Source organism: Peromyscus leucopus, chromosome 23, assembly GCF_004664715.2.
Source record: "Peromyscus leucopus breed LL Stock chromosome 23, UCI_PerLeu_2.1, whole genome shotgun sequence".
In the NCBI taxonomy this organism is placed as follows: domain Eukaryota; kingdom Metazoa; phylum Chordata; class Mammalia; order Rodentia; family Cricetidae; genus Peromyscus; species Peromyscus leucopus.
Genome location: NC_051082.1, coordinates 3,303,773 through 3,327,729, shown reverse-complemented (window position 1 = coordinate 3,327,729; position 23,957 = coordinate 3,303,773). Strand labels below are relative to the sequence as shown.

General features: G+C 53.5%; 2 protein-coding genes across 2 annotated transcripts in view; both read left to right on the top strand.

The window, feature by feature from the left end:
- The window catches only part of Grk3 (G protein-coupled receptor kinase 3), a 96,893-nt gene extending 92,548 nt beyond the window's left edge, over positions 1 to 4,345 (top strand). Inside the window, exons 19-21 of the mRNA XM_028858804.2 lie at positions 301 to 437; positions 2,170 to 2,283; positions 3,106 to 4,345. Coding sequence (XP_028714637.1) covers positions 301 to 437; positions 2,170 to 2,283; positions 3,106 to 3,267 — 413 coding nt within the window. The 3' untranslated portion in view covers positions 3,268 to 4,345. The remainder of the gene's footprint in view (positions 1 to 300; positions 438 to 2,169; positions 2,284 to 3,105) is intronic.
- An 11,951-nt stretch (positions 4,346 to 16,296) lies between these two features.
- Positions 16,297 to 23,957, top strand: part of Myo18b (myosin XVIIIB) — a 216,633-nt gene continuing 208,972 nt past the window's right edge. The window contains 3 exon segments of the mRNA XM_037198646.1: positions 16,297 to 16,528; positions 16,660 to 16,783; positions 17,190 to 17,375. Of these exon segments, the coding sequence (XP_037054541.1) occupies positions 16,297 to 16,528; positions 16,660 to 16,783; positions 17,190 to 17,375 (542 nt within the window).

Here is a 23,957-nt window from a genome sequence, read left to right as displayed (position 1 = left end):
CTTCAGAGTGATTCGTTCACAGGGTGGAAGTGGATTAGTGGACGGTTCCCTCCAGTGGCAGGGGGACTTGGGAGGGAATTCATGATTAACCAGTCTCTTATTTAGTAGTTTGTGAACAAAATTTTGCCCAGTCAGAGTTGCCAGTAGGTGCTGCAGGTTCAAATACCGAGAAGCAAGAACTGAGCACAGCCTGGAACACTCTGAGCTCCCAAGTCCCAGTCCCCTGGGTTCAGAAACCGGGATAACGCTGTTTAGTTGTGTTGGCTCAGCACCTGAGTGACGCTGTGTCTCCACCCTCAGATTATGCCCTGGGGAAGGACTGCATCTTGCACGGGTTCATGCTGAAGCTGGGGAACCCCTTTCTCACGCAATGGCAGAGGCGCTACTTTTACCTGTTCCCCAACAGACTAGAGTGGAGAGGAGAGGGCGAGTCTCGGGTGAGTCCCGGGGGGTGGGGCGGGGGCTGTGCAGCTCTGGGGTGCAGCGGCTCCCTCACGCTGCCTCGTACCCTGTGCCTCTTGTGTCACAGAAACAAGGGTCGCTGTGGTCTGACTTGTTAAGTGTCCGTGTCAAGTCCCTTCCTGGAATAAGACGCAGGTGTCATTTGAAAGATGGAGGCCCAAGTCCCGGCAGCCTCAGGGGATCCATGGAGGCTGGAGAGGAGAAAGGGTGGGATGGGAGGAGAGCGGAGCAGGAGAGGGGGGATCCCAACTCATCGCTCTCAGGACTCAGGACAGCCCAAGGTGCCTCTCTGGGCCTCAGTTTGCTCATCTGTGAAGTGGGAGGTACAGAAAGCCTCAGCTCCCGTGACGACGGCACACTAACCGAGGCCGGACATTGTAAACAAACTCAAAGGTTTAGCAGCTTCCAAGGTCCAACCCTGGAGTTACAGAGAGGAATCCAGGGCAGCTCGAGGATAACCAGCCCGTTGTGGGTGGGGAGGGCTCTCGACCGAGGCGTGTCTGTGCTCTCTTGGCCTCTCCCCAAGTCAGATCAGGTGAAATGTCACCCGTGGGATTCGCTTAGGGTGGCTAGCACACCGACCCCGGCCGCCTGCACTCTGCTGGGAATCTGCAGGTGTGTCTCACGGTCACAATCGCTCAGACCCTTTCTCCAGCTAAGGTTAGCGGAGGGACAAGGCAGGCCGGCTGCTTTCCTTAAACACCCTCCGTGGGAGAGGCCCAGGGAAGAGCCCATCTGGGTGGACGGTGTGTGGCCTGCAGTGAGGCAGGACAGGGGTCATCACTGGGAGTGTGGCCACGGCTTGGGGTCAGGACATAGTTCGTGTATCGGGAGGCGGGAATGAGGATCAGCAGCCTCCCAGAGTCAGAGGTTCCAGGCGGGAGGCTCCGCTCTTCTAACTTGACTTTGAGTCACGGTTTTTGGTAACCGCCGGTGAACTCTGCAGCAATGATGAGTGGTGGCCGTAGGCTGTGGTCACTTCAGTGCTGTGCCACCAAGGCTCTTTGAAATTAAAACCTCTGAGACTGGACGCCCTAAACAGGTGTTCTGTGGGTTCCCGGCCGTTCTGGGCTGGCAGGTATTGAAGCGTCTTCCTCTTGAGCCTCTCGATGGGTTAAGCCAGAGCAAACTGTTGCGGTTGCAACAATGTATCTTTTATTATTGTTTTTCTTTTGACATTCAGCATTTTGTGTGAAGCTAGGCAGTCCCCAAGACAGATCCGTTAAGAGTCAACAGAGGGACAGGGAGCGTGGGAGTTTCTCATGTTTTTCACTCCAGATTCCTGTGGAATTTATCCGAAATATAAACAAACACCCTCCCCCACCCCGTATAACCATGCTGTGGCCTCCTGCCGAGCCTTCACACTAGATCTGCCAACCCTGTAAGAATGCCACCTGTATTTAGGTCTTTTGGGTATGGATCTAGTGTCTTAGCCCATCCGCCCCTTAGCTGTCTGTCACCCACTGTTCTCCTGCTGATCAGGGGGCAGCAGAGGCTCCTGCGGTGTGGTCCTGCACGTCCACAGCTGCCCAGACTAACATGTTGACTCTGAGCTTCCTTTTGTGTCCTTCTGTAGCCATTCTCCTTATTTCTAGAACGTCAGCCAAGAAAGAAACAAAAAAAGTCACTTGCTTTTGAAAATGCACTCTTTACCCTAAGAGATCACAAAGTAACAACGTCCTTGTTAACCTCTCCGTTTGTTTTTAGCAAAATTTACTGACCATGGATCAGATCCTGTCTGTGGAGGAGACCCAGATTAAAGACAGGAAATGCATTTTATTCAGAATAAAAGGAGGGAAGCAGTTTATCCTGCAGTGCGAGGTGAGTGTTATTGACTTTCTCTGGAATAAAAACAGACAGGGATGGGCACATTCTACCAGGGCTCTCACCGGGTCCCCAGGCTTCTCCTTGCCTCCCGCGCACTTAGCAAGTGTGAGGGTTAGGTCCAGCCAGGTGTTAGCAGAGGATAGAGTGCAGCCATGTGATAGTTTAGTCTGGAGACTGCCTGGGGGCCGATGGGGGCTGGAGTCTGAGCTTCTAGACAACTGTTTTCTCTTACCTCTGAGAATCCAAAAGGACTTTTCCAGAGGTTGGGGTGGGAGACCGTCCTTGTTTTTCTCTGAGTTGTACCGTAGCTCAAGTTTCATCATGGAACACTTTCCCTTGGTATACCAAGGTGTGTGCACACGTGTGTTTTCACAGGACGCAGGGTCTTGATGTGTAGTTCAGGCTGGCCGGGAACTCGGGACTCTCCTGACTCAGCTCCCCAGTGCTGAGATTACAGGTGGACACGGGAACTTCAAAACTACCTTAGACATGTGAAGAGGATGTTTTACAGCACCAGAAACCCACCCCCCCTGTTTATTCTTCTATAGGCTGTGGTTTTAGGACCACAGAAAACCCCCAAGTAGATTAAGGTGCTTGGTAGGGTTCAGGAGATCCACTGGAGGAGCCCAGAACTGCCTTTCCCTCTGTCTGGAGTTTCTCACCAGGTTCCAGGGGACCTGAAGGTCAAAACAAGGTTTCAGGGCAGGCAGGCAGGCAGGATGTGTCCTCTGTCAGGCTCCACCGACCTTCGTCATGTGCAGATTCTGTGGGCAGATGTGTAGACAGGTCCCAATTCCTGCCTGTGTCTCTGTGCAGAGTGACCCCGAGTTTGCACAGTGGTTGAAGGAGCTGACCTGCACCTTCACGGAGGCCCAGAGGCTGCTACGCCGCGCTCCCAAGTTCCTCAACAAACCTCGCACCACCATCCTGGAGTTCTCCAAGCCACCGCTGTGCCACAGAAATAGCAGCGGCCTCTGAACCACAGAGCAGCAGGGGCCTGCAGCAGGGGCCTCGGCTCTTCAGCCCGGGAGTGGAAATGGAGCCATGGGAACCGCCCTGTGGGGCTAAGACACAGCGCTTCTGAGCACAGGGCTGCTCCAGGCTGGGGATGCCCACGACACCGAGATGGCCCTGCAGGAGATGGGACATCTTCTGGGCTGGCCTGTCCGCACTCGAAATTACTGAAGAGGCAGAAGGCGTTTTTTTCCGTGCACCCACTTACCTTGGTATCCATGGCCTCAGAACGTGAAATGACCCTTACCGCTCCAGCTGGCTTCAAGCGTACCCAGGGTGGGACCACAGTGTCTGGGGCTGCGGGTAGCCTGTCCTAGGCACTGATGTATCTGAGTGCCTACCCAAAGTTTGGGGCTTCAGTAGCCTAGGGTCTCTGTAGATCAGGGATAACCTCCTGGCTGTCCCTGGGTGATGAGGTAACACCGAACACCATGTGCACTGCCTTCCTCCGATGGCTCTGCTCCAGGGATGCCAGTCCGAGAGCAGAGGTAGGAATGTCCCCTTGTGGAACTGCCATGGCATCCATCATGGCTACTTCTGGTCAACATGACCGGAGGAGATGCCCCAGGACTTCAAGTCAAGCCAGGATGTAGGTAACCCACCAGGCAGTCCGTGCACGAGCTTGGGGTCTCCAGGACGGGCAGGTCTATGACAGAGTCCTGCTCCCTCTGCCTGGCCTGGGTAGCATAGCCAAGGATGTGCCCCAGGCAGAACAGGGTTGCTGCCTTTCCCTTCAGTATAATTTATAATGAACTCACGCTGATGGGTGACGGTGTGCAGCGGTCCCCTGTGCACCCTGGCATGCCCCACATCCTTCAGCCATGAATGTGCTGTGCACTGGGTTATTCTGACTTGGGCGGCAGAACCCTTCCCCTAAAGGTTACTTCTCCCACTGCTGCCCCGAGTCAGCGCTGGGTCCCCAGGTCACCACACTGAAACAGGAAGTCCTCGAAGGTCTCTGCGGACTTGTCCCGTTCCTGGGGACTGTGTTACAGAGTTTCTAGATAAACTGCTGAGCACATAAAGAAAGCTGGCATTGAAATTCTTTGCATTCTGTCCTGGATCTTTCTAACAGTTCCCGGTGTGCATCCTTGTGTGTATGTGCTGGGGAAAATAAGGTGTTTATTTATTTTATTTATTTATTTTTTTAAATCGCAATTGCCTTTTGAGGGTTTGGAAGGTAATTTACCTGTTACTGCGCAGGTGCATGGGGGAGCTGTGGGGCCTGGTGCCCCTCTCACTGCCCATCCGGGGATTTGAGTTCACGTACACATGCCACGGTTCACTGCCTCCAGTGTGGGGACATGGCTGCCACCTGGCACGGACACCCTGTTTGCTTGAAGAGAATGGTATTCCCATTCATTGGGCACGTAGTTAAGTATTGATGTTACCGTGTGGGCGTGGCTGGAATGGGCAGCTCACACAAGCTCAGTCAGACCTGCAGGGGTGAGGGCTGCATCTCCGGCCTTTTCAGGGAATATACAGGACCCTCCGCCAATCGGGAGAGAGGCTTGGCCCCAGCAGGCGTTGGGCTAGCCCGACTAAATCTTGTATTGGGTTATAGCTACACCAAAGGGTTTTTAAAGATGACACAGGATCATGGGTCCTGCCTGTACCTGCAAAACATTGAGCCAGACTCTCACAGACATCGTGTGTTATCATTTTAACTGAGGCCGTTTTAAAGTTCCTTCCCTTTTAGAAAGGAGTTGTGTGTGTGTTGGGGGGCGTTTCCTAAGAATCCCCCTGCCTCAGACTTACTCCAAGTAAACCATTTTATCCCCTCAATCCTGTTTCCCTCGTGAGGACACAGTTGAGAGGGAGGGCAGATGGCCCTTGCCGCGGCCCTCAAGATTCACATGGGCGGGTGATGGGTCCTCAGAGGCCATCTTTTCACCCAAGCACGCGGTGAGGTGTGTCCTGGGCCCCCCAGGGTGGAAGGAGAACCCAGCTGAGTTTGCAATGCATGGCCGTTTGAGAGATCCCATCCTGTTGGTGGGTCCCCAGATGCCAGATGCTTCTGGTACCATTCACACAACAAGCCCGTGTGTTCCTCCTTATTCCAGTTTTGGGGAAGAGTACTTAACGTGATGGAGGATGTTCCAGGTGTTGCTGTTTTTATGCAGTTATGTACTAAGAAGCCTCGGCTTCATAAAGCAAGAATAGTAGATCGTTTTAAAGCAGCTGTGTGACAGACGCAAAATTAAAATCTTTGGCAAACCCCAGTTTATTTATTTTTTAACCTGAAATACCCACTTGTGCTTGGGGCTCCCCGCTCCTGCCTCCAGGCTGTGGTTAAGTGTGATTGTTCAGCAAAGCCTGTAGAAATTGTCTCTCTGGAGTGGTTGGCAGGGGGACCCGTCTCTCTGCTGACACAGAGGCCTGCACACGGACGGAGCCCCTGGCTGACGTCACAAACTGTAAAACCAGCAGTGAAGGGTGGATGGCGGCCTGCTGGGGAAGAGATGCCAGCCTTTCAAGAAAGACATTATCCGACAGACTTAATGCAGCAGGCTCACGAGCCCAGCCTCAACCGGCAGAGGCAGGAGGCTTATGAGTTTGAGGCTAGCCTGGGCTACATAGCAAGGCCTTGCCTTCAGAACACCAAGGGCTGTGGCAGTAGCTCTGGGGCCAAGCTCTTGCCTCACATGTCCACAGTTCCGGGTCTAAACCCCTGCGTGGGCGGAGGGTGGGCAGCCGACTGTTAGCCAACTAATATGACTTAGCTTGAGCGGCCCCTTGGTCTTGGCCGTGTGCCTGTTAGAAGCAGCTGTTCTGAGGCCCCTCAAGCCATGTTTATTCACCAGTGGACAGTGTGGCGGAGGGTCAGAGCTCCCCAGGACAGGAACTGGACCATTTCGGATCCCTGACTGTCCAGTGGATGTCATGGGGAATTATGTGGTAGGGCCAGGGCAGGTGGAGAAGGTTTGCCCCGTTGGCCAATGGAAGCCACCACATCCTCCTGACAGAGCACCAGGGAAGGAATGATGGAGGCTGGCGGGAGGCCCTACCCCCCCCCTACCCCCCCCCCCCCGGAGTTCCAGAGTTACTACTGCAAGGCCTGTTTGCTTTGCTTCTGAGACTGAGTGGCTCCCCTCATGACGGCACCCTGTGTTCCTCACTGGACGTTCCCAGGAAGGTGCATCCCTGGCCACTGAATCTGTCACCTGACACTGTGCGCTTTGTAGACCAGGTGGAGAGAGACAGTGTCCTGGTCACTGTTATTCACTGTGCTGCAGGGATGGGGGAAGGTATCCAGCTGACTGCTAGGGAACCCCAGAATGACACCCTGGGCCTTTCTGCACATTTAACTCCATTTCCACTTTGAACTTTTATAACTTAAATTTTCAAAAATAAAAAAAAAATAAACAACTTTTCTTTTCCTGAGTGAGGTTTACTTGGAAGTTTTAATTGCTCCCATTTGTGTTAATGGGATTGCCTAGTTCAAGCCTCCTTTTTGTTTGTTTGTTGCTAGGGAGTGAAGAAAGCCGAGCTATAAGCCTTGTCTCCTCGGTCATGATGGAGTTTTCTCTGTTGATTTGCTTTTGTTTGCTTAAAGAATACAGGAGAACGGGGCACAGCGTCTCATATCCCGCAGTCTCAGTAATCAGGATGCTGAGACAGGGGGATGGCAAGTCCCAGGTCAGCCTGGGCCATGCCGTCGTCGTGAAACCCTGCCTTAGAAATAAGTAACTAACAGACTAAGAGTGTTGCTCTAGGACACACAACGGTGCGGCCACTCCTACCAGCCACGGGGAGGTGCTGTGCTCCCGAGATGTGCGGAACCCACACATTTCAAACGGCCTGTGTCAAAAACAGAGAGCTCCAGAGAGTGGGTTCTAAGTGCTCATCGTTCACAAAGAATAAAGACTTTCTCACAGTTAATTCAAACCCCAGAGCTCCCCAGCACCAGAGTCCCTTCTGGAAACCAACACCTATGTATGCCTCCTTCTCTTTTTATTTTGTCCTAGAGGTAAAACATCTTTGATAATAGGGTGGGGTGGAGCAGTCTTTCCAATCATCAACTGTGGTTTTTTTGTTTGTTTGTTTGTTTGGTTATTTACCTGCCCATTGGTTGTATGTATTGCATGTGGATTATAAACTCAACACTGGCCTTTTTTTTTTTTTTTTTTTTTTTTTTTTTTTAGTTCTTTTATTAAATTATATTTTTCTATGTTCTAAGTAATAGCAGACCTGGCTTTTTTTCTGGGTAACAGAGATGGATGGACCTGTAACTATTGAGACGAGAGTTCTATTTTAGCACAAAAGCCTTTTATATTATTTATTGAATCCGTATGTGTGTTCCCATGGAAACCATCTGTATTACTGCTCTTTGTGATCTGTATAGTTTGTTATTTAAAGAGACGGCAGCCTTCGTGTTGTTGAAACAATAAAACTGAGCTCCTACAAGCAGCAGCGTGGGGTTGATGTCTCATTTCTCTGGCTTGGGTTGTCCTCAAGCGAGATGTGCACGTGGGTTTTTATAATGCATCATGGTGACTTGCCGGAGACTGACCTCCTATACCTCCTCCAAAGGCATTGGGAGTGCTGGGTCCCAGGCTGAAACCAGCATTTCAGAGAATGACCTCCCATCGCTCTCTCAGGATGCTGATCTGGTTTTGTAGCCAGCCTTGTCCACCCTTTCAGCTGGGCAAATAGATTTCTTATCTCGCCAGCATGGCCTCCCGGGAGCCAGGGTACCCAGCACATTTCAGCCTTCTCGCTCTGTGCCCTCCCTCTGCAGTCTTAGTGGCCTCCGGGTACAGCAGTCACACCAGCACAACCCTCTCCCCGTCTCTTTTACACACAGCAAGTTGTGTTTTAAAACTACTTTGGGGCGAAGCTGATTTGCCTGGGCTTTCTTCTCCCTTTCTATTCAAAGCATTTTGGGAAAATGGGGTCCTACAGGCAAACGCTCGCACCTAGGAATGACCTGCGAGGGAGCTGTGTCTTCTTTAGGTGGTATGGGATGAAGAGCTGACCCTGGGAGAAGTCCTTTCCTCTTCATAGCTGCATATTGACTGCATTCTTGGCTAAGTATGACAGACCTTCAAAGAAGTTCATCGGCTTCCTGCTGTGCACAGCTACACAAAATGAAGCCAGTGAACTACCTGGACACTTCGTAGAACACCAGCGTTTGCTTTGTCTCTTCTCATACTCACTGTGGTAGTGAGAGTTTGCGGTGCTGTATAGAGCCCTCGGGGTAACATCTCCTCAGGAGCAGGTGAAGCAGTTTCCCACGGGAGATGTTATGTTGCTCAAAGTCTCTGTTCATTGGCTCTGGGTGTGGGATCACGGTGAGTCCATATCACCAGTCACCAGCCTGAGTGTGGTATGTCACAGTGAGTCCTGTGGTGATATGTTGTGTATCAAATAAAGCTTGCCTGAGGATCAGAGGACAGAGCCAGCCACTAGATTAAACATAGAGGTCCAGCAGTGGCACATACCTTTAATCATAGCACTCCGGAGGCAGAGAATCTCTGTGAGTTCAAAGCCACCTTGGACTGCATGAGATTGATTCAGTCTAGGATGAAAACAGAGCCAGGAAGTGGTAGCACACACCTTTAATCTTAGTACTTGGGAGTCACACCTTTAATCCCAGCACTTGAGATCTCATGCCTTTGCTACCAGTATTTGGGAAGCACACACACCATTAATCCCAGCTCTAGGAAGGAAGTGATGAATGGCTGGGCGAAGAAAGGTATATAAGGTGTGGGGAAACAGGAACTAGGGCCTTTTTGACTGAGGAAGCTTCTCAGCTGAGGGTTAAGAGGCTTTCAGTCAGAGGATTCTTGGAGATCAGATCTTGTCTTCCATTCAGCCTAAGGATTCGGTAGAGGTGAGAAGTTTCTCTAGTGGCTTGCTCCTTTGCCTCTCTGATCTTTCAGCATTTACCCCAAACCTGGCTCTGGGTTTTTATTGGAAGACCATTTAGAATTCATGCAACAGAGTCCATATCACCAGTCACCAGCCCTGGGTGAGATGTTACAGTTACTCCATATGACGAACCACTGGCTGTGGGTGTGGTGTTCCACAGTCTCTCCATATCACCAATCACTGGCCCTGGGCATGGTGTTCCACAGTCTCTCCGTATCACCAGTCACTGGCCTGGGATGGTGTGCTTCATATAAGTACAGCTGTGAGTGTGCTGGTTCCATATCATCCTGCTGTACAGTTCTGGAGCAGCCCAGCTGGTTTTCTATGCTGGAAAATTGCTCATGTCGACCCCACTTAGAAGGATCCATATAAAAGACCTAATCTGATGTGCCGATCCCTGACTGCCATTCAAGACTGCGTTTCTTCCCCAAGCTGCTACAGCACTGATGACTCACTCTAAAGAGTCTTGACTGTGGATAAAAAGGGTGTAGAATTTTATGATGAGGAAGGGCGGCCAGCAAGGGTTGGGGCTGATTTTAGGGGTCTCCCAGCACAGCTTCCTTCCCAAGCTCAGGGGTTTGGAGCCTCCCAAACCTTTCAAGATGGGGTCTAGAAATCCCACATGAAGAAGTCCATCCAGCCCACAGCATGCGGAAAACCATGACATGCCACCAATCTGCCTTCAAGATAACTAGGGTTCCCTCTCTGGAAAGGTGACTCCTTCCTTGCACCCCGCCCCTGATCCATGGAGATGTGCTGGATGGCCCTTGTGGTACATAGCACTTTAAACCAGAACCCCAAGCCATGGCTGCCTGGGTAGGACTGTCTGCTGGCGGGTCCATGTCGGGGGTCAGCTAGGTACCTCCTGTCTTTGAGCTGGATAAGAAATGCTCTAATTGCTATTTTGTCTAATGCTCTTGCTAATTTGGGCAGAAAGGAAGTCACTATTGGCCTGGCCAGGTCACCACGGAGACTCCCTGCAGTGTCTCAGTGCCGACTTTAAAACTCATCCACTAAACAGCGGTCAGGAGACCCTCGTCCGGTCCGTGTAACCAGCCTGTGGGCAGAAGGCACTGCCTTGTGTGAACTGTAGATGTGACTGACACATCTGTGACCAAGACTGGAGAGCTCCTGGCCCTCTGGAGTGCCCCGAAAGTGACATTACCCCCTAGGTAATGTCATGAAATGAAAGAGAACTGGCTTCACTCCCAGGACACTTGACCCTCAGCCAGTTACCGTGTGTGTGTGTGTGTGTGTGTGTGTGTGTGTGTGTGTGTGTGTGTGTGTGTGATCTCCTGGACTTTGTTTTTACCGTGGGAGAAGTGTAGCTTCCGGGGAATATATTCACCAGGCTGTTCTAAGGCAGCCTCGATGTGGCGAGACATTCACAAGATGTGTCATCTCACAGGGTGGAGTATCAGATCCTGGGGCTTCCAGCCGAGAAAACACGCCCATGTATCAAGCACAGCTGTGGAGGGCCTGGTCACCCACAGCAGTGGTCAGGTAACCTGAGCAATCGTGCGTGTTTGCTTCTCTCCAGCTGTCCACTGTGCATTTGTGTGACTCGCGTGAGACCCAAGAGCCTCCTCCGTGGCTGGACCCGCAGGCTCGCTAATGTCTGACTCGGGGCCAGCTCAGAAAGGGGGTCCACTCAGGTGGCCTTTGGGTAGGAGAAGAAGGAAGTTGGCTGGCGTATTTTCTCCTCACCACAGTAACTTTGGGTCAGCTGTCCCCTCAGCTGCCAACCTCAATCCCCCACCCCACCCACCCCTACCCACCACACGGCTTCCCTGCCTTCCCCACTCCAGCCTGGGAGGCTTGCCCTACCTCTGGCTCCTCAGGTCTCCACTCTCCTAAGTGCTGCTGTGACTGTCCAGGGACCCTTTTATCCTCTGCGCAGGGCGGGCAGTTTGAGAATCCCTTCAATTTCCGGTGCCATGCATCGAGCGTCTGTCCTCGTCTGCTTCCGGTTGCTCTGATCAACGTCGTGACCGACAGCCACTTGGGGAGGAAAGGGCTTAATTCATCAGACAGCTCTCAGGTCACAATGCCTTACTGAGGGAACTCAGGGCGGGACTCCGAGGCAGGCACCGAAGCGGAGGCAATAGGGGAACATGGTTTACCGGCGTCATCCCCATGGCCTCCTCTGCCTGCTTCCCTATACACCCAGGACCACCTGCCTAGGTGGTGACACCACCATGGTAGGACCCACGGTGGGGCAGGGGGCGGGGCCCTCCCATATCAATGGCTAATCAAGAAAATGCCACATGCATATCGTTGCCTACAGGCCAGTGTGATGAGGGCGTTTTCCCAATTGTGGTTCCTGCTTCCCAGATGACGCTAGCTGGTGTCAAGTTGACAAAAACCCAACCAGCATGGGCCCCTTGCTGCGAAGGCAGTGCACAGCGTTGAGCTCGTGACAATATGACATAACGTGCCGGGCGGTGGCGGCGCACGCCTTTAATCCCAGCACTCGGGAGGCAGAGGCAGGCGGATCTCTGTGAGTTCGAGGCCAGCCTGGTCTACAGAGCGAGATCCAGGACAGGCTCCAAAACTACACAGAGAAACCCTGTCTCAAAAAAAAAAACAAAGCCAAACAGACGTAATGTACTATGACAAGGTGGGACTCCCCCAAAGCCCTCCCCTTCCCCAGGCTTGAGATGGGAACTTCGAAGAGGCGGGTTCTGAGCCTTGACACTATGGCCCCAAGGGACCAAGTGACTCACTGAGGGGACCCTCAAGTTATTGCGGGAAGTTTCATTATGCTCCTGTTTTCTCCACGGATGCCGGGACCCAAACCTCCACGATCCAGGGTCCCCAGACACTGCCGCAGGTCCCTTAGGGACAAAAGGGGACAAAATCACCCCCAGCTGAAAGCCACAAGTCTACAAGAGGGTGGTTTTTGCCATGTTGGGGTTAAGACTGGGCGGGACTCCATGGGTGAGTGTTGAGGTCAGGTTTAGTGTCTGGAGTCCTGGCTTCCCTGAGACGGCATGAGCCCACGTGGTGGCAGTGGCCAAATCATCAGGCCAGGCGATCAGCATGGCACCTGAGTGCCGGAGGCTACCCCTCCCTGAGCCAAAACTAAAGGAGATGTGGCCGTTAGAGGGTGGGAGGGGACCTGCAGAGTGTTTCTGACACAGGTCAAAGCCGCAGGACACAGTGAGGCGGGGGCAGGCAACTCCACGCCTCTCCTTCAGTACGGGGTGAACTCACAGCTTTTACAGTCCCCGTGGGTGCTGGGGAGAGTGAGCAGAGTCATGCTTGCCAGGCCGCAGTTTACCAGGGTCATCCGTGGCCAGCTGGGCACTGGGCAGGAGCAGCGGTGTAGATAGTAGACGTGCATACACCAGCCACCTTGGCAAAACCATCACGGGTGACCTTGACCGCTGCCATGGGCCAATCAGATCTCCCTTCTCAAGAAAGACTGACTGGCCCAGTGGCTTGGGGTGCTGTCATCAAATGGTCTCAGCTGTCATCTCCTTTGGGGATGCCTGGGCCACACAGGGCCACTTGCTCAGTGTTGTGCCCTTCCTCCAGGCTCTGTCGGGCACTGGCATGAAAGGGCTGGTTTTTCCTAAGGACTGTAAGCAAAAGCAGATCTCGAAAATGCACTGGGGTTGGCCGAGGTGGTCCTGGTACTTTCTCCGTGCCCGGTCCCGATGCCATTCCCGGGATCCAGACACCTGCTCACTGTATCCTTCCCTCAGGGCTACGTCTCCAGGAGGCCGGTTTGGAGCTGTAGTGCTGGACTGGATGGACCCTCTCAGAGACCTGTGGGATAGGTGTGACGGGTCCCCTCCCTGAAAGGATGGCAAGGGACAGGTGGGAATGGGACTCAGACAACTGAATGGTGAGGACACCGCACCAAAGAGCACTATGACCCTCTCTCCTGGTGACATGGCAGCTTCTGAGTATTCGTTTCCCCCCCCCTCCTCCCACCTGGGGAAGGAAGCCTGGAGTCTGGAGTGGGGGTAGCGGGGATGCTTGGTGGATGCCACATCCTACTTACCAGCTCCAGGCTGAGTCACAGTGTGACTTGTCATCCCAGGAGCCGCACACCCACCCTCCCCAGACACCAGGGAATAAAATAAATACGTGTTGGAACTTGCTTGGGGTGGATCGTGGCCTTCACGTGAACACAATTACCCAGGAAGCTACCAGCCCGGAGAATCACTTCTGCACCCCAGCCTCCTGCTTGAGACCCACCCACCTCCAGGCTGAGGTGGGAGGTTAGAAAAGGCCTGGGTAGTTCATGCTTGAATATCATGGGGTCCTCACTGGCTTGGAGACACAGCTTGAAGAGCTGCCCACAGCAGCCCATGTCACCCACACCGGGACCCCTGAGTGCCCACAACCCCATGTTCGTTACCAAGGTAGTCATTCCCAAAGAAGGCCTACTTGTGCCCTAGGGAACCTGTGAGTGATTGCCAGTTCTGCATGCTCAGGGGTACACTGGCTTGTTTTATGTCAACTTGACACAAGCTGGAGTCGTCTGAAAGGCGGGAACCTCAACTGAGAAAATGTCTCCATAAGATCCAGCTGTAGGGCATTTTCTTAAACAGTGATTGATCAGGGAGGACCTAACCTATTATGAGTGAGGCCACCCCTGGGCTGGTGGTCCTGGGTTCTATAAGAAAGCAGGCTAAGCCAGGTGGTTGTGGCATTCACCTTTAATCCCAACCCTCGAGAGGCAGGGCCAGGTGGATCTCTGTGAGTTTGAGGCCAGCCTGGTCTACAGAGCGAGATCCAGGACAGGTACCTAAACTACACAGAGAAACCCTGTTTCGAAAAAAACCAAAAAGAAAGAAAGAAAGAAAGGAAGGAAGGAAGGAAGGAAGGAAGGAAGGAAGGAAGGAAGGAAGGAAGGAAAGGAAAGAAGGAAGGAAGAAAAGAAAGAGAGAGAGAGAAGAAGAGAAGAGAAGAAAGAAAGAAAGAAAGAAAGAAAGAAAGAAAGAAAGAAAGAAAGAAAGAAAGAAAGAAAGAAAGAAAGCAAGCAGGTTGAGCAAGCCGTAGGATCAAGTCAGTCAGCAGCACCCCTCCATGGCCTCTGCATCAGCTCCTGCCTCCAGGATCCTGCCCTGACTTCCTGTCCTCACTTCCTTCAGTGATGGACTACAATGTGGAAACATAAACAAATAAACCCTTTTTCTCCCCAAGTGCCTTGGTCAGAGTGTTTCATCACAGCAACAGAAACCCTAAGACAAGTTGGTACCAGGATATTACCTGGTGTTGCTGTGACAGACTTGACCACACTGCTTTGGGGAGGATTGTGGAAGGACTTTGGAACATTGGACTAGAAAAGCCACTGAGTGTTGATATCTTAGTGAGCTGTTCTGAGGAGCTTGGAAGATAAGAATGTTGAGAGCAGTGCGGATGATGGAGGCCTGGCTCGTGATGTTTCAGAGGGAAGCAAAGACTCTACTGGACCATTTGTGTGAAGCATCTGTGGTGTCTGGTCATCTGGGGCTGAAGAATCAGCTGTGATTAACAGGAGACCAGAACCACTGAAGCGAAACCTTTGCTTTGCTGGGACAACGGATGCTGCTCAGCTGGGGCTGAAGAATCAGCAGTGATTGATAGAGACCAGCATCGCTGAGGGGAAGTCTTCTGGGAAGGGTTTCCTCGGGGTCAGCACACAGAAGCTGTGTTCAGAGGCAGCCAAGGTTGCACCTCATGCTGGCAGCTGGACTTGGTCATGTAAGAGTCACCCAGGTGGTGCTGGTTTTGAAGACCTGAAGGGGTCATGGAGAGCAGCTGAGGCTTGGCACTGTGTGGCGGGGCTGGAGTCCCTGAAGAGAGCCCAGGAGAGACCTATTGATGAAAGTGCAGTCCAGTTGCGGCAGAGACCCCGGCATTTTGGAGCCGCCAGTACCATGGGACGACCACCAAGAACAGCAGCTGTGGAGTGGAGCCAGGGCCTAGAAGACAAGCTGTGTGTGCTGCAGAGGGCGGAGCCGGAGAAGTGACCCAGGCCCTTTGGAAGAGCCCAGAAGATGGTGAGTGAACCCCAGACACTGGACACTGAGTTATTTACACAGTTCAAGTTTGGTTTTGCTTTGTTCGGGTTGTGACTGTGCCCCCTTGGAGTAAGAAAGTGCTTGTTTTTGTTTGACAGGAGCCCACAGTTGAGAAACTTTGAACTTTTAAAAGAGACTTTGTTTTTTTTAAAGAGATTGGATGTTTTTTAAAGACTGAACTTTTAATGTGTTTGAATTTGTAAAGACTGTGGGACTCTGAAAGTCACTTATGTTTTGTATTGGGATATTAATATTAACATGCCATCTCGGGGCTAAATGAGAAAGGAAAGGTTCTAACTGAAAGGTGATGTGTTTGTGTGACAAGCTGACAAGTTGTCCTGGCTTGTTTTATGTCAACTTGACACAAACCAGAGTCATCAGAGAGGAGGGAACCTTAAATGAGAAAATGACCCCATGAGGTCCAGCTGTAGGACATTGTCTTAATTAGTGATTGATATGGGAGGTTCTAGCCTATTGTTGGGGGGGCATCCATGGGCTGGTGGTCCTGGGTTCTGTAAGAAAGCAGGCTGAGCAAGCCATGGGAGCAAGCCAGTAAACAGCTCCCCTCCATGGCCTCTGCATCAGCTCCTGTCTCCATGTTCCTGCCCTGCTTGAGTCCCTGTCCTGACTTCCTCAATGGTGGATGCTGATGTGGAAGTGTGCACAATAAACCCTTTCTTCCCATCTGGCTTTTGGTCATGGTGTTTCATCACAGCAATAGTAACCCTGACCGAGAAGGGGAAATGGGCCCTTTGTGAGGTTAATGCCGCATTGAGACAGGGAATGGAGGGAAGGTGATATACTGCCATGCAGGCACCCGGACCCAGGGAATATGTGAGTTCCAGGCCAGTCAGAGACCTTGTCTCAAAAATAATGTGGGCGGCATCCTGCAGCATGGCACCCCAAAGGTAACCTTTGCCCTCCATACACAGCAGCATGCACCCACACATGTACGTGCACCTGCCGGCATGTGAACACCCCCCTACACACACACACACACACACACACACACACACACACACACACACACACTCACATACACACACACTCACACACTCACACTCACACACACTCTCACACACATATGGAGTGTGGAAATATGCTTGGGAGAGTCTGCTGTGTTTGCGTGATTAGAGTTCTGGACGTGCGTTCTGACGGGATCCCTCATCGTGTGGACCTGTGCCCCTGCAGACATGCTAAGGACGGAAGGCTCAACCTCCTGTCACGCTCTGGAGCTGACACCCAGGACCACATGCGGGCTAAGCGGGCTAAGCGCTGGCTCTATACTGTGCCCCACCCAGCTCAGGACAAAGCCCTTCCCGCAGAGGCTGGTTTAGCACGCGTTGTGTTAGGACTGCTTCTGGAGTACATACTACCTTGGTGAAGTATTGGCTTTCCAGGTCCTTGGACCAGCTGGGTAACCTAAAACGCTCTAAATTACACATCTTTATTTCCGCGCTAGGGACATGGTGGAGGTCAGAGGACAGTCCGCAGAAGCCCTGGGGATTGAACGCAGATCTTCGGCGGCTGGGCAGCAAGCACTTTGACTCACTCAGCCTTATCGCCAGCCTCAAGTGTTCAGGCTGGTGCCTCAGTTTCCACCTGTAGAGCGGGGCTGAGAGAACCCCTTCCGCAGCAGGGCTGCTGGGAATACTGCGTGAATGCGAGCAGGAAGCTCGCTGGCTGTGGGAGATACCGCCCGCTCCGCCTGTTTTCTCCTTCCTGTTCACAGGGAGCCACCAGAGGGGTTCCGGCACCTTCTGCCCAGCCTGGTGGGGTGGAGGGGATCACTGTCCTCCTCTCTCCCGGGGCCCAAGCTGCAGCTCGGGTGTGTGATAAGATGAAGGCTGGGAACATGCTTGTCCAGCACGTCCCCTCCCCACTCCCTGTCACCATATATGTCCATGCTGCCCACAGCTGGTTCAGCGGCCACCACCCCGGCTGTGTCTCCTGGCCAGACCTGGGGCTCACGGGCTAATTTTGGAAATGACTGTGGCCCAGCTGCTGCTATCTCGCCGGCCGGGGGAGGAGGCGCAGGGAGGGATGTGAGTCTGTGCAGCGGGTGCCCGACGACACTGTTCCCGGCCGGCCCGGCTCTCCACGCTCGCTGGGGTCCCTGCGTGACCACTCCGGAGACTCCGTGGACAGGAGTGGGTTCCAGAAGCCCGAGGCCACCAGGTACGGTCGGGCTGGGCTCTGTGCTGGCACGCTGCGGCGGGGGTGAGGCCTTGGGACACGCGGTCTATTTTAGGCCTTCCCGATGGCGAGCGCTTCTCGGGCCTGTGGTGTTTGCTCCAACAACGGGTTCTGTGGTGTAAGGACACCGGTTAAGGGTTCGAGTTTTGTGTCTGTGTTGCCAAGCATTAAAAAACATGTATTTTGACACTGATTGATTTATCTGGAGGGAGGCATGCCACACAGCACACGTGTGGAAGTCAGAGAACAAACGACTTTGGGGAGTGGACTCTCTGTCTGCCATGTGGGTCCCTGGGGTAGAACTCTGGGCTGTCAGGCTTGGCTGCAATCTCCTGCTGAGCCCTCTCACCAGACCATGGCTGGCCGCCGATCTTCATTTTAAAAAATGTGTTGAGTTTGGAGTTAACATCCACCGTGTGTGTGTGTGTGTGTGTGTGTGTGTGTGTGTGTGATGTATGTGTTGTATCTATGTCTATGTGAGTGTGCACATAGTGTGTGTGTGATATGTATGTGCATATATGTATGTTTGTGGTATATATGTATATGGATTATGTACATATATATGTATCTGTTTATGTGTGGTATGTATATCTATGTATTGTGTATATATATGTTGTGTGTATGTGTATAGATGTATTGTGTATATATATGTATGTGGTGTGTGTATATGCATGTGTGTTTGTGTGGTATGTATGTTTATGTATGTGTGTGTGGTATGTGTGTATATGTACATATGTGTCTGTGTGTGTTTAGTTTCATTGATTTAAGCTGGTTTTCTGTGTTTGTCCAGAGGCCTCAGTTTTCCCCTCCTGCTGAACATGAGCCTGAGCTTCCGTGGGATTTTGTTTCAAATGAAGCCTGTGTGTGTGGTGGGGGAGGGGCTGGTGGCCCCAGGCTGGAGGATTCGGTATTCCGTGTTATTGAGGGAGGTGTCCGCTGTGGCACACTGACACCCACTTGCTGTGGAGGAGACCCACAGGCCCCAGTGGCCCTGGGGACAGGGAAACTTCACCACAATCTGCCGGCAGCTCAGAGGCCTCCAAGCTGCAGACCTCAGGGGAGCAGCAGTAGCCCTGGCTTCCCCAGGACGTCCCGGTGCCAGCCTGGCCTCCCCCACGTCCAGGGCTGGGAGCTCCAGGCTGCTGACTGGCTCCTTGACCCTCGTGGATGGTTCCTGTCAGGGCATCTGCTCCTGCACTGAGTCCGAGCTGCGGCCATCCGTCCGCCCTGAACAGCGGCAGGTGGAGGGATGTTCTGGGGAGCAGGAGGCTGGAGAGGAGAAAGAAAGGGGCAGGGGGAGAGGAGGGAAAGAGGGGCGGGAGGAGGGGAGGGGGGAGCAGAGGCAGCTGCAGGAGCGAGGGAGAAGGAAAAAAGGGGGGGCAGAGAAGGAAGACAGAAGTGGGTGGCTGGCCCTCTCGTGAGGGGCCTTTGGGTGACAATTCCGTCCTTCCTGCATATGGTCCTGGTCACCTTGAGTCACAGGGCCTCATGCTACTGACCCTGTGACCTTGGCTATGACCTTCCCGGTGGAGATTTTAGATTTTCTTCTAATAAACATCTGAGGGCCGAGGCCCCAACCACCCCCTGGCCTCTCCTCCAGGACTTATCTACTAGCGGGGTCTGTCCCACCTTGGACATTGGTGCCTCCCTCACACTGGCCTGGGAAGGGCCCTGGAATGCATGGTCCAGGCTTATCTCAGACTCTGTGAGCAGTCTTTGGGACCAACCAGGGACCGAAGCTCTGGATGGTGCCCACTCAGATCTGGTTTCATAGCCTTCTCTTTGATGTGTGTGTGTGCGTGTGTGGTGTGCATGTGTGGGGTGTGCATGTGTGGGGTGTGCCTTGTGGTGTGTGCCTGTGTGGGGTGCACATGTGTGGGATGTGCATGTATGTGGTGTGCATGTGTGGGGTGTACCTGTGTGGGGTGCACACGTGTGGGATGTGCCTGTGTGGGGTGCACATGTGTGGGATGTGTCTGTGTGTGGTGTGCATGTGTGGGGTGTGCCTGTGTGTGCTGTGCATATGTGGGGTGTGCATGTGTATGGTGTGCACATGTGGGGTGTGCCTGTGTGTCCTGTGCATGTGTGGGGTGTGCCTGTGTGGGGTGCATGCATGTGGGATATGCCTGTGTGGGATGTGCCTGTGTGGGGTGTGCATGTATGTGGTGTGCATGTATGTGGTGTGCATGTGTGGGGTGTGCCTGTGTGGGGTGCATGCGTGTGGGATGTGCCTGTGTGGGGTGTGCCTGTGTGGGGGTGTACGTGTGGGTTGCACAAGCGGTGTGCATGTGTGGTGTGGTGGGGGCCTGCTCACCACAAGTGTAGTCTGTCATAAGTACGGAAGGCACACAGCACTTTGTTCGGCTCCGGTTGTCCCAAAGGTCTGGGTAGACTGTGTGTGTAGAATGGCGTCCCCTTCTGTGCCACTTAGCGGTGAGATCTGAGTCCCGACGCTGGAAAGACTCCCCCCACCCCCACCCCCAGCTGCTACCTAAAAGCAAGACCTCAGACTGCATCTCCACCAGGCCACTAGGAGGGAACGGGCCGCCCTCCTGATACATGCGGTCCTTGGAAGACGAGGACACGTTCAGAGGGTCTGTGCTAAGTCGGTGGCCCATTCCTCAGACACACCGGGCACAATCAAGGCTTCTGAAAGCTGGAGAGGATGGTTTGGGGTTAATGGAGTCTGTGGGGTGCTGTCCGATACCCCCTCTATGCTAAGGCACAGAGAAGAGAGGCAACTTGCCCAAGGACACACAGCTCTGCGGTGACAGGATTGGGCTTGTATCTGTCTGTCCTTCATGGCGGCATTTTGACAGCCCTGTTAGAAAGAAGCTCCATCTACTGTTTCGTCCCTCCAACCTTCCACATCGTTGTCATCCAAGACTGGAAAGAAAACGTGCAATCTCAGATGTATGTGTCTGTGAGTCTGTGGGCATCTCTGTCAGCAGAGGCCAGAGCCTGGTGATCGGCCAGGACCGTACATGTTTACCGCACAGCTGGCCCGTAGCTGGGGTAGGGATGTCGGGGCTCAGGGTCCTGGGAGTTCCTCTTCGCCCACCAACCTGAGCTCATTTTCAGCTGTCTTTGGGAACCAGCTGGTGTTGGGGCTCTGGTTTCAGAGAGGGCAGCTGGGAGAGCCACAGCGCTGAGACGCTGCTCCTCAGGATCAAGCATTTCACTCGCCCTTGACAGTCCTGTGGCCCTGGCAGGAAGGATGAGCCCATTTCACAGCTCAGGAAGGCGGGGCTTCGGAAACCCAAGGTCACACAGGCAAACAGGACTCGGTGTTTTCCTGGTGGACATCTGTGAGATGACTTGGGGTAAGGTATCAGATCCCATGACGCTCCGCTGGGGCGGATACATGACAAAGGCCGTTCCAGGTCATCTTGCTGGGGTTGGATGTCTGTCGAGGGCAACTCGGTCCATTTTACAGAGGAGAAACTGGAACTACAGACGCAGAGGTGGCCAGCTCTTCCTCCTCTGCGCCCGTCATCAGTGTTCAGCACACTTTCTCATTTCTTTACCATGTCGCATCTATTTCCTGTTCGAAGCAAAGACACGTCTACCTCCATTTCTGCTCATGCTCTGTTCTTGCCATTATCCTGGCCCTGGTCGGGTGCTAGTCTGGACTGCATTGCGTTTGGGGCTTGATAACTCCATCTCTGGCAGTTGGATTCTAAAGGGTAGCTAGTGGCATCTTTAGCTAAGAGACTCACATAGTACCATCTTCCCGTGTGGCATCCTCTGCTGTCCCCCGGCATCACTAGTGTCCATGGGCGGGCACACTCACCACTCGATGAGACTCACTGGTACAGCCTAAGACCCATTTCTACACCCATGGCAGACATGACTAGTCAATCCCAGCACACTGCCCTCTCAAATCAGACATAGCCCAGGCAGCTGCCTAGCTAAGAGCCACACTTCATTGTAGGCCACCTCTTAGCAGGGCATCAGGCCATCACGTGCAAGGTCCATCACGTCATTAGGGGCATGGCGGCTGTTAAGAACATGTGACCCACTGTGTAATTTAGAGATGGAGGAGAGGAGGGGCCATTGGTTTAGCTGCTGATTGTGCCGTGTGGTTGGGACTTTTAATCACCTGAGAATTTACAAGACATAGCTGATATGAACATACTTAGAGCACAAGAGGCCAGTGCCTGGGTCTGACAGAAGTGGAAATACAGCCCCTCCCCCCAGCATGGGCTCAGGTGGGGCCTGAGGCTTCCAGGGTGGTTGATATCAGTGTCCCCAGGGAAAGGAAGGACAGCCTTGGCCTGGCCCACCTCGCGTACAGGGAGATGCTCACATGGGCACAGCCACTTTCTTCTGAAGAGTGGTGAGAGGTGTCAGATGAAGACCTGGTGCGTGTGCATGTGTGTGTGTGTGTGTGTATGTGTGTGTGTGTATGTGTGTGTGCATGCATGTGCATGTGTGTATGTGTGTGTATGTGTGTATATGTGTGTATGTGTGTGTGCACATGTGTGTATGTGTGTGTGCGCGTGTGTGTGTGCATGCATGCATGTGTGTGTGCATGTGTGCTTGTGTGTTTGTGTGTGTGCGCGCCACATGGGGAAGGGGCTTGCTCAAGAGAGCAGTGCAGGCGGTATCTGTGTGTGGCCGCTTTGTAACACATGAAGAAGAAGCATACGTGTGGAACCCAGGCCTGGGAAACCAGAACATGGGTTCTGCGGGCATCCGGACCCCTGCTCTTTCCCAGACCATAGAGGTGAGAGCAGGATAAGGGGCCGTGACTCTTGAGGGCCTCTTGGCATTCCTTCCAAAGAAAGATACCGGCTTCTTGCTTCAGAATAAGCTCCCAGGCAATGGATGAGACCAAGAGGGATGCCGGCTAAGAGGGAGGAAACCAGGTGTGACGTCCAAGACGTTACAGTGACAGGCGGGCACCCAGAAGGCAGCTCTGCGTTGTGGTCAGGCCTTCTGGCTGCCTTTCCCTTGGGACCCTCCCTCCCCCTGACCCTTCCTCCCTCCCCCATGGCCCTCCCTCCCTCCCCCTGACCCTCCCTTCCCCCTGACCCTCCCTCTCCCTGACCCTCCCTCCCCATGGCCCTCCCTCCCTCATGGCCCTCCCTCCCCCGACCCTCCCTCCCTCCCCCTGACCCTCCCTCCCTCCCCCTGACCCTCCCTTCCCCCTGACCCTCCCTCTCCCTGACCCTCCCTCCCCCATGGCCCTCCCTCCCTCATGGCCCTCCCTCCCCTGACCCTCCCTCCCACACCCTCCCTCCCTCCCCCCGACCCTCCCTCCCACACCCTCCCTCCCTCCCCCCGACCCTCCCTCCCACACCCTCCCTCCATCCCCCTGACCCTCCCTCCCCCACAGTACTTTCCTTATGACACCCCTTCTTCCACGACCTTCCCTTCCCTATGTGACATTCCCTTCCTGTGACCCTCCCTCACCTGGGACATTCTCAACCATGAATCCCCTCCTGTGGGACATTTCTCTCCTGTCACTCTCCTCCTGTTACCTCCCTCCCCATGGTCCTCTTCCCCATGACAGTCTCTTCATCTGCCAGCCTCATCCCTGTGACCCCCCACTCCCCCTGCTTCTTGCCTCAGCTGCTTTTGTCTCCTCTCAGCTTCTTCTTTCTTCCCTCCCTTCTCCTCTCTCCCCCTCCCTTCTCCTCTCTCCCCCTCCCTTCTCTGCCCACATCCCCCCTCACCATCTGCCTTAGGGATTCTCATACCGTGATAAACACCACAACCAAAAGCAACTTGGGGATGACATGGTTTATTTCACTTTTTCATCACTTCAGGAGCTGATGCAGAGGCCACGGAGGCTGCTGCTTACTTGCTCAGCCTGCTTTCTTATAGAACCCAGGATCTCCAGCCCAGGGATGGTACCACCCACAATGGGCTGGGTTCTCCCCTATGAATCATTAGTTAAGAAAATGCCCCCACAGGCTTCCCTACAGGCCAATTTGATGGAGGCATTTTTCTCTGTCAAGATTTTCATCTTCCAGGCATACACAATCACCAGCACAGCACATCATCACCCCTCCATCACCCAGCACATGGCATCACCCCTCCATCACCCAGCAACAGCATGCCATCACCCCTCCATCACCCAGCACAGCATGCCATCACCCCTCCATCACCCAGCACAGCATGCCATCACCCTCCATCACCCAGCACAGCATGCCTTCACCCCTCCATCACCCAGCACAGCATGCCATCACCCCTCCATCACCCAGCACAGCACATGCCATCACCCCTCCATCACCCAGCACAGCATGCCATCACCCCTCCATCACCCAGCACAGCATGCCATCTCTCCATCACCCAGCACAGCACGCCATCATCTCTCCATCACCCAGCACAGCATGCCATCACCCCTCCATCACCCAGCACAGCATGCCATCACCCCTCCATCACCCAGCACAGCATGCCATCATCCCTCCATCACCACCCAGCACAGCACGCTATCATCTCTCCATCAACTTTCTAGCCCTTATCTTCACTCACCTTCTCTGTGCTTTTTAAGGGTTTGTGAAATGGGGTCTCACTATGTAGCCCAGGCTAGCCTTGAACTCCAGAGCCTTCTGC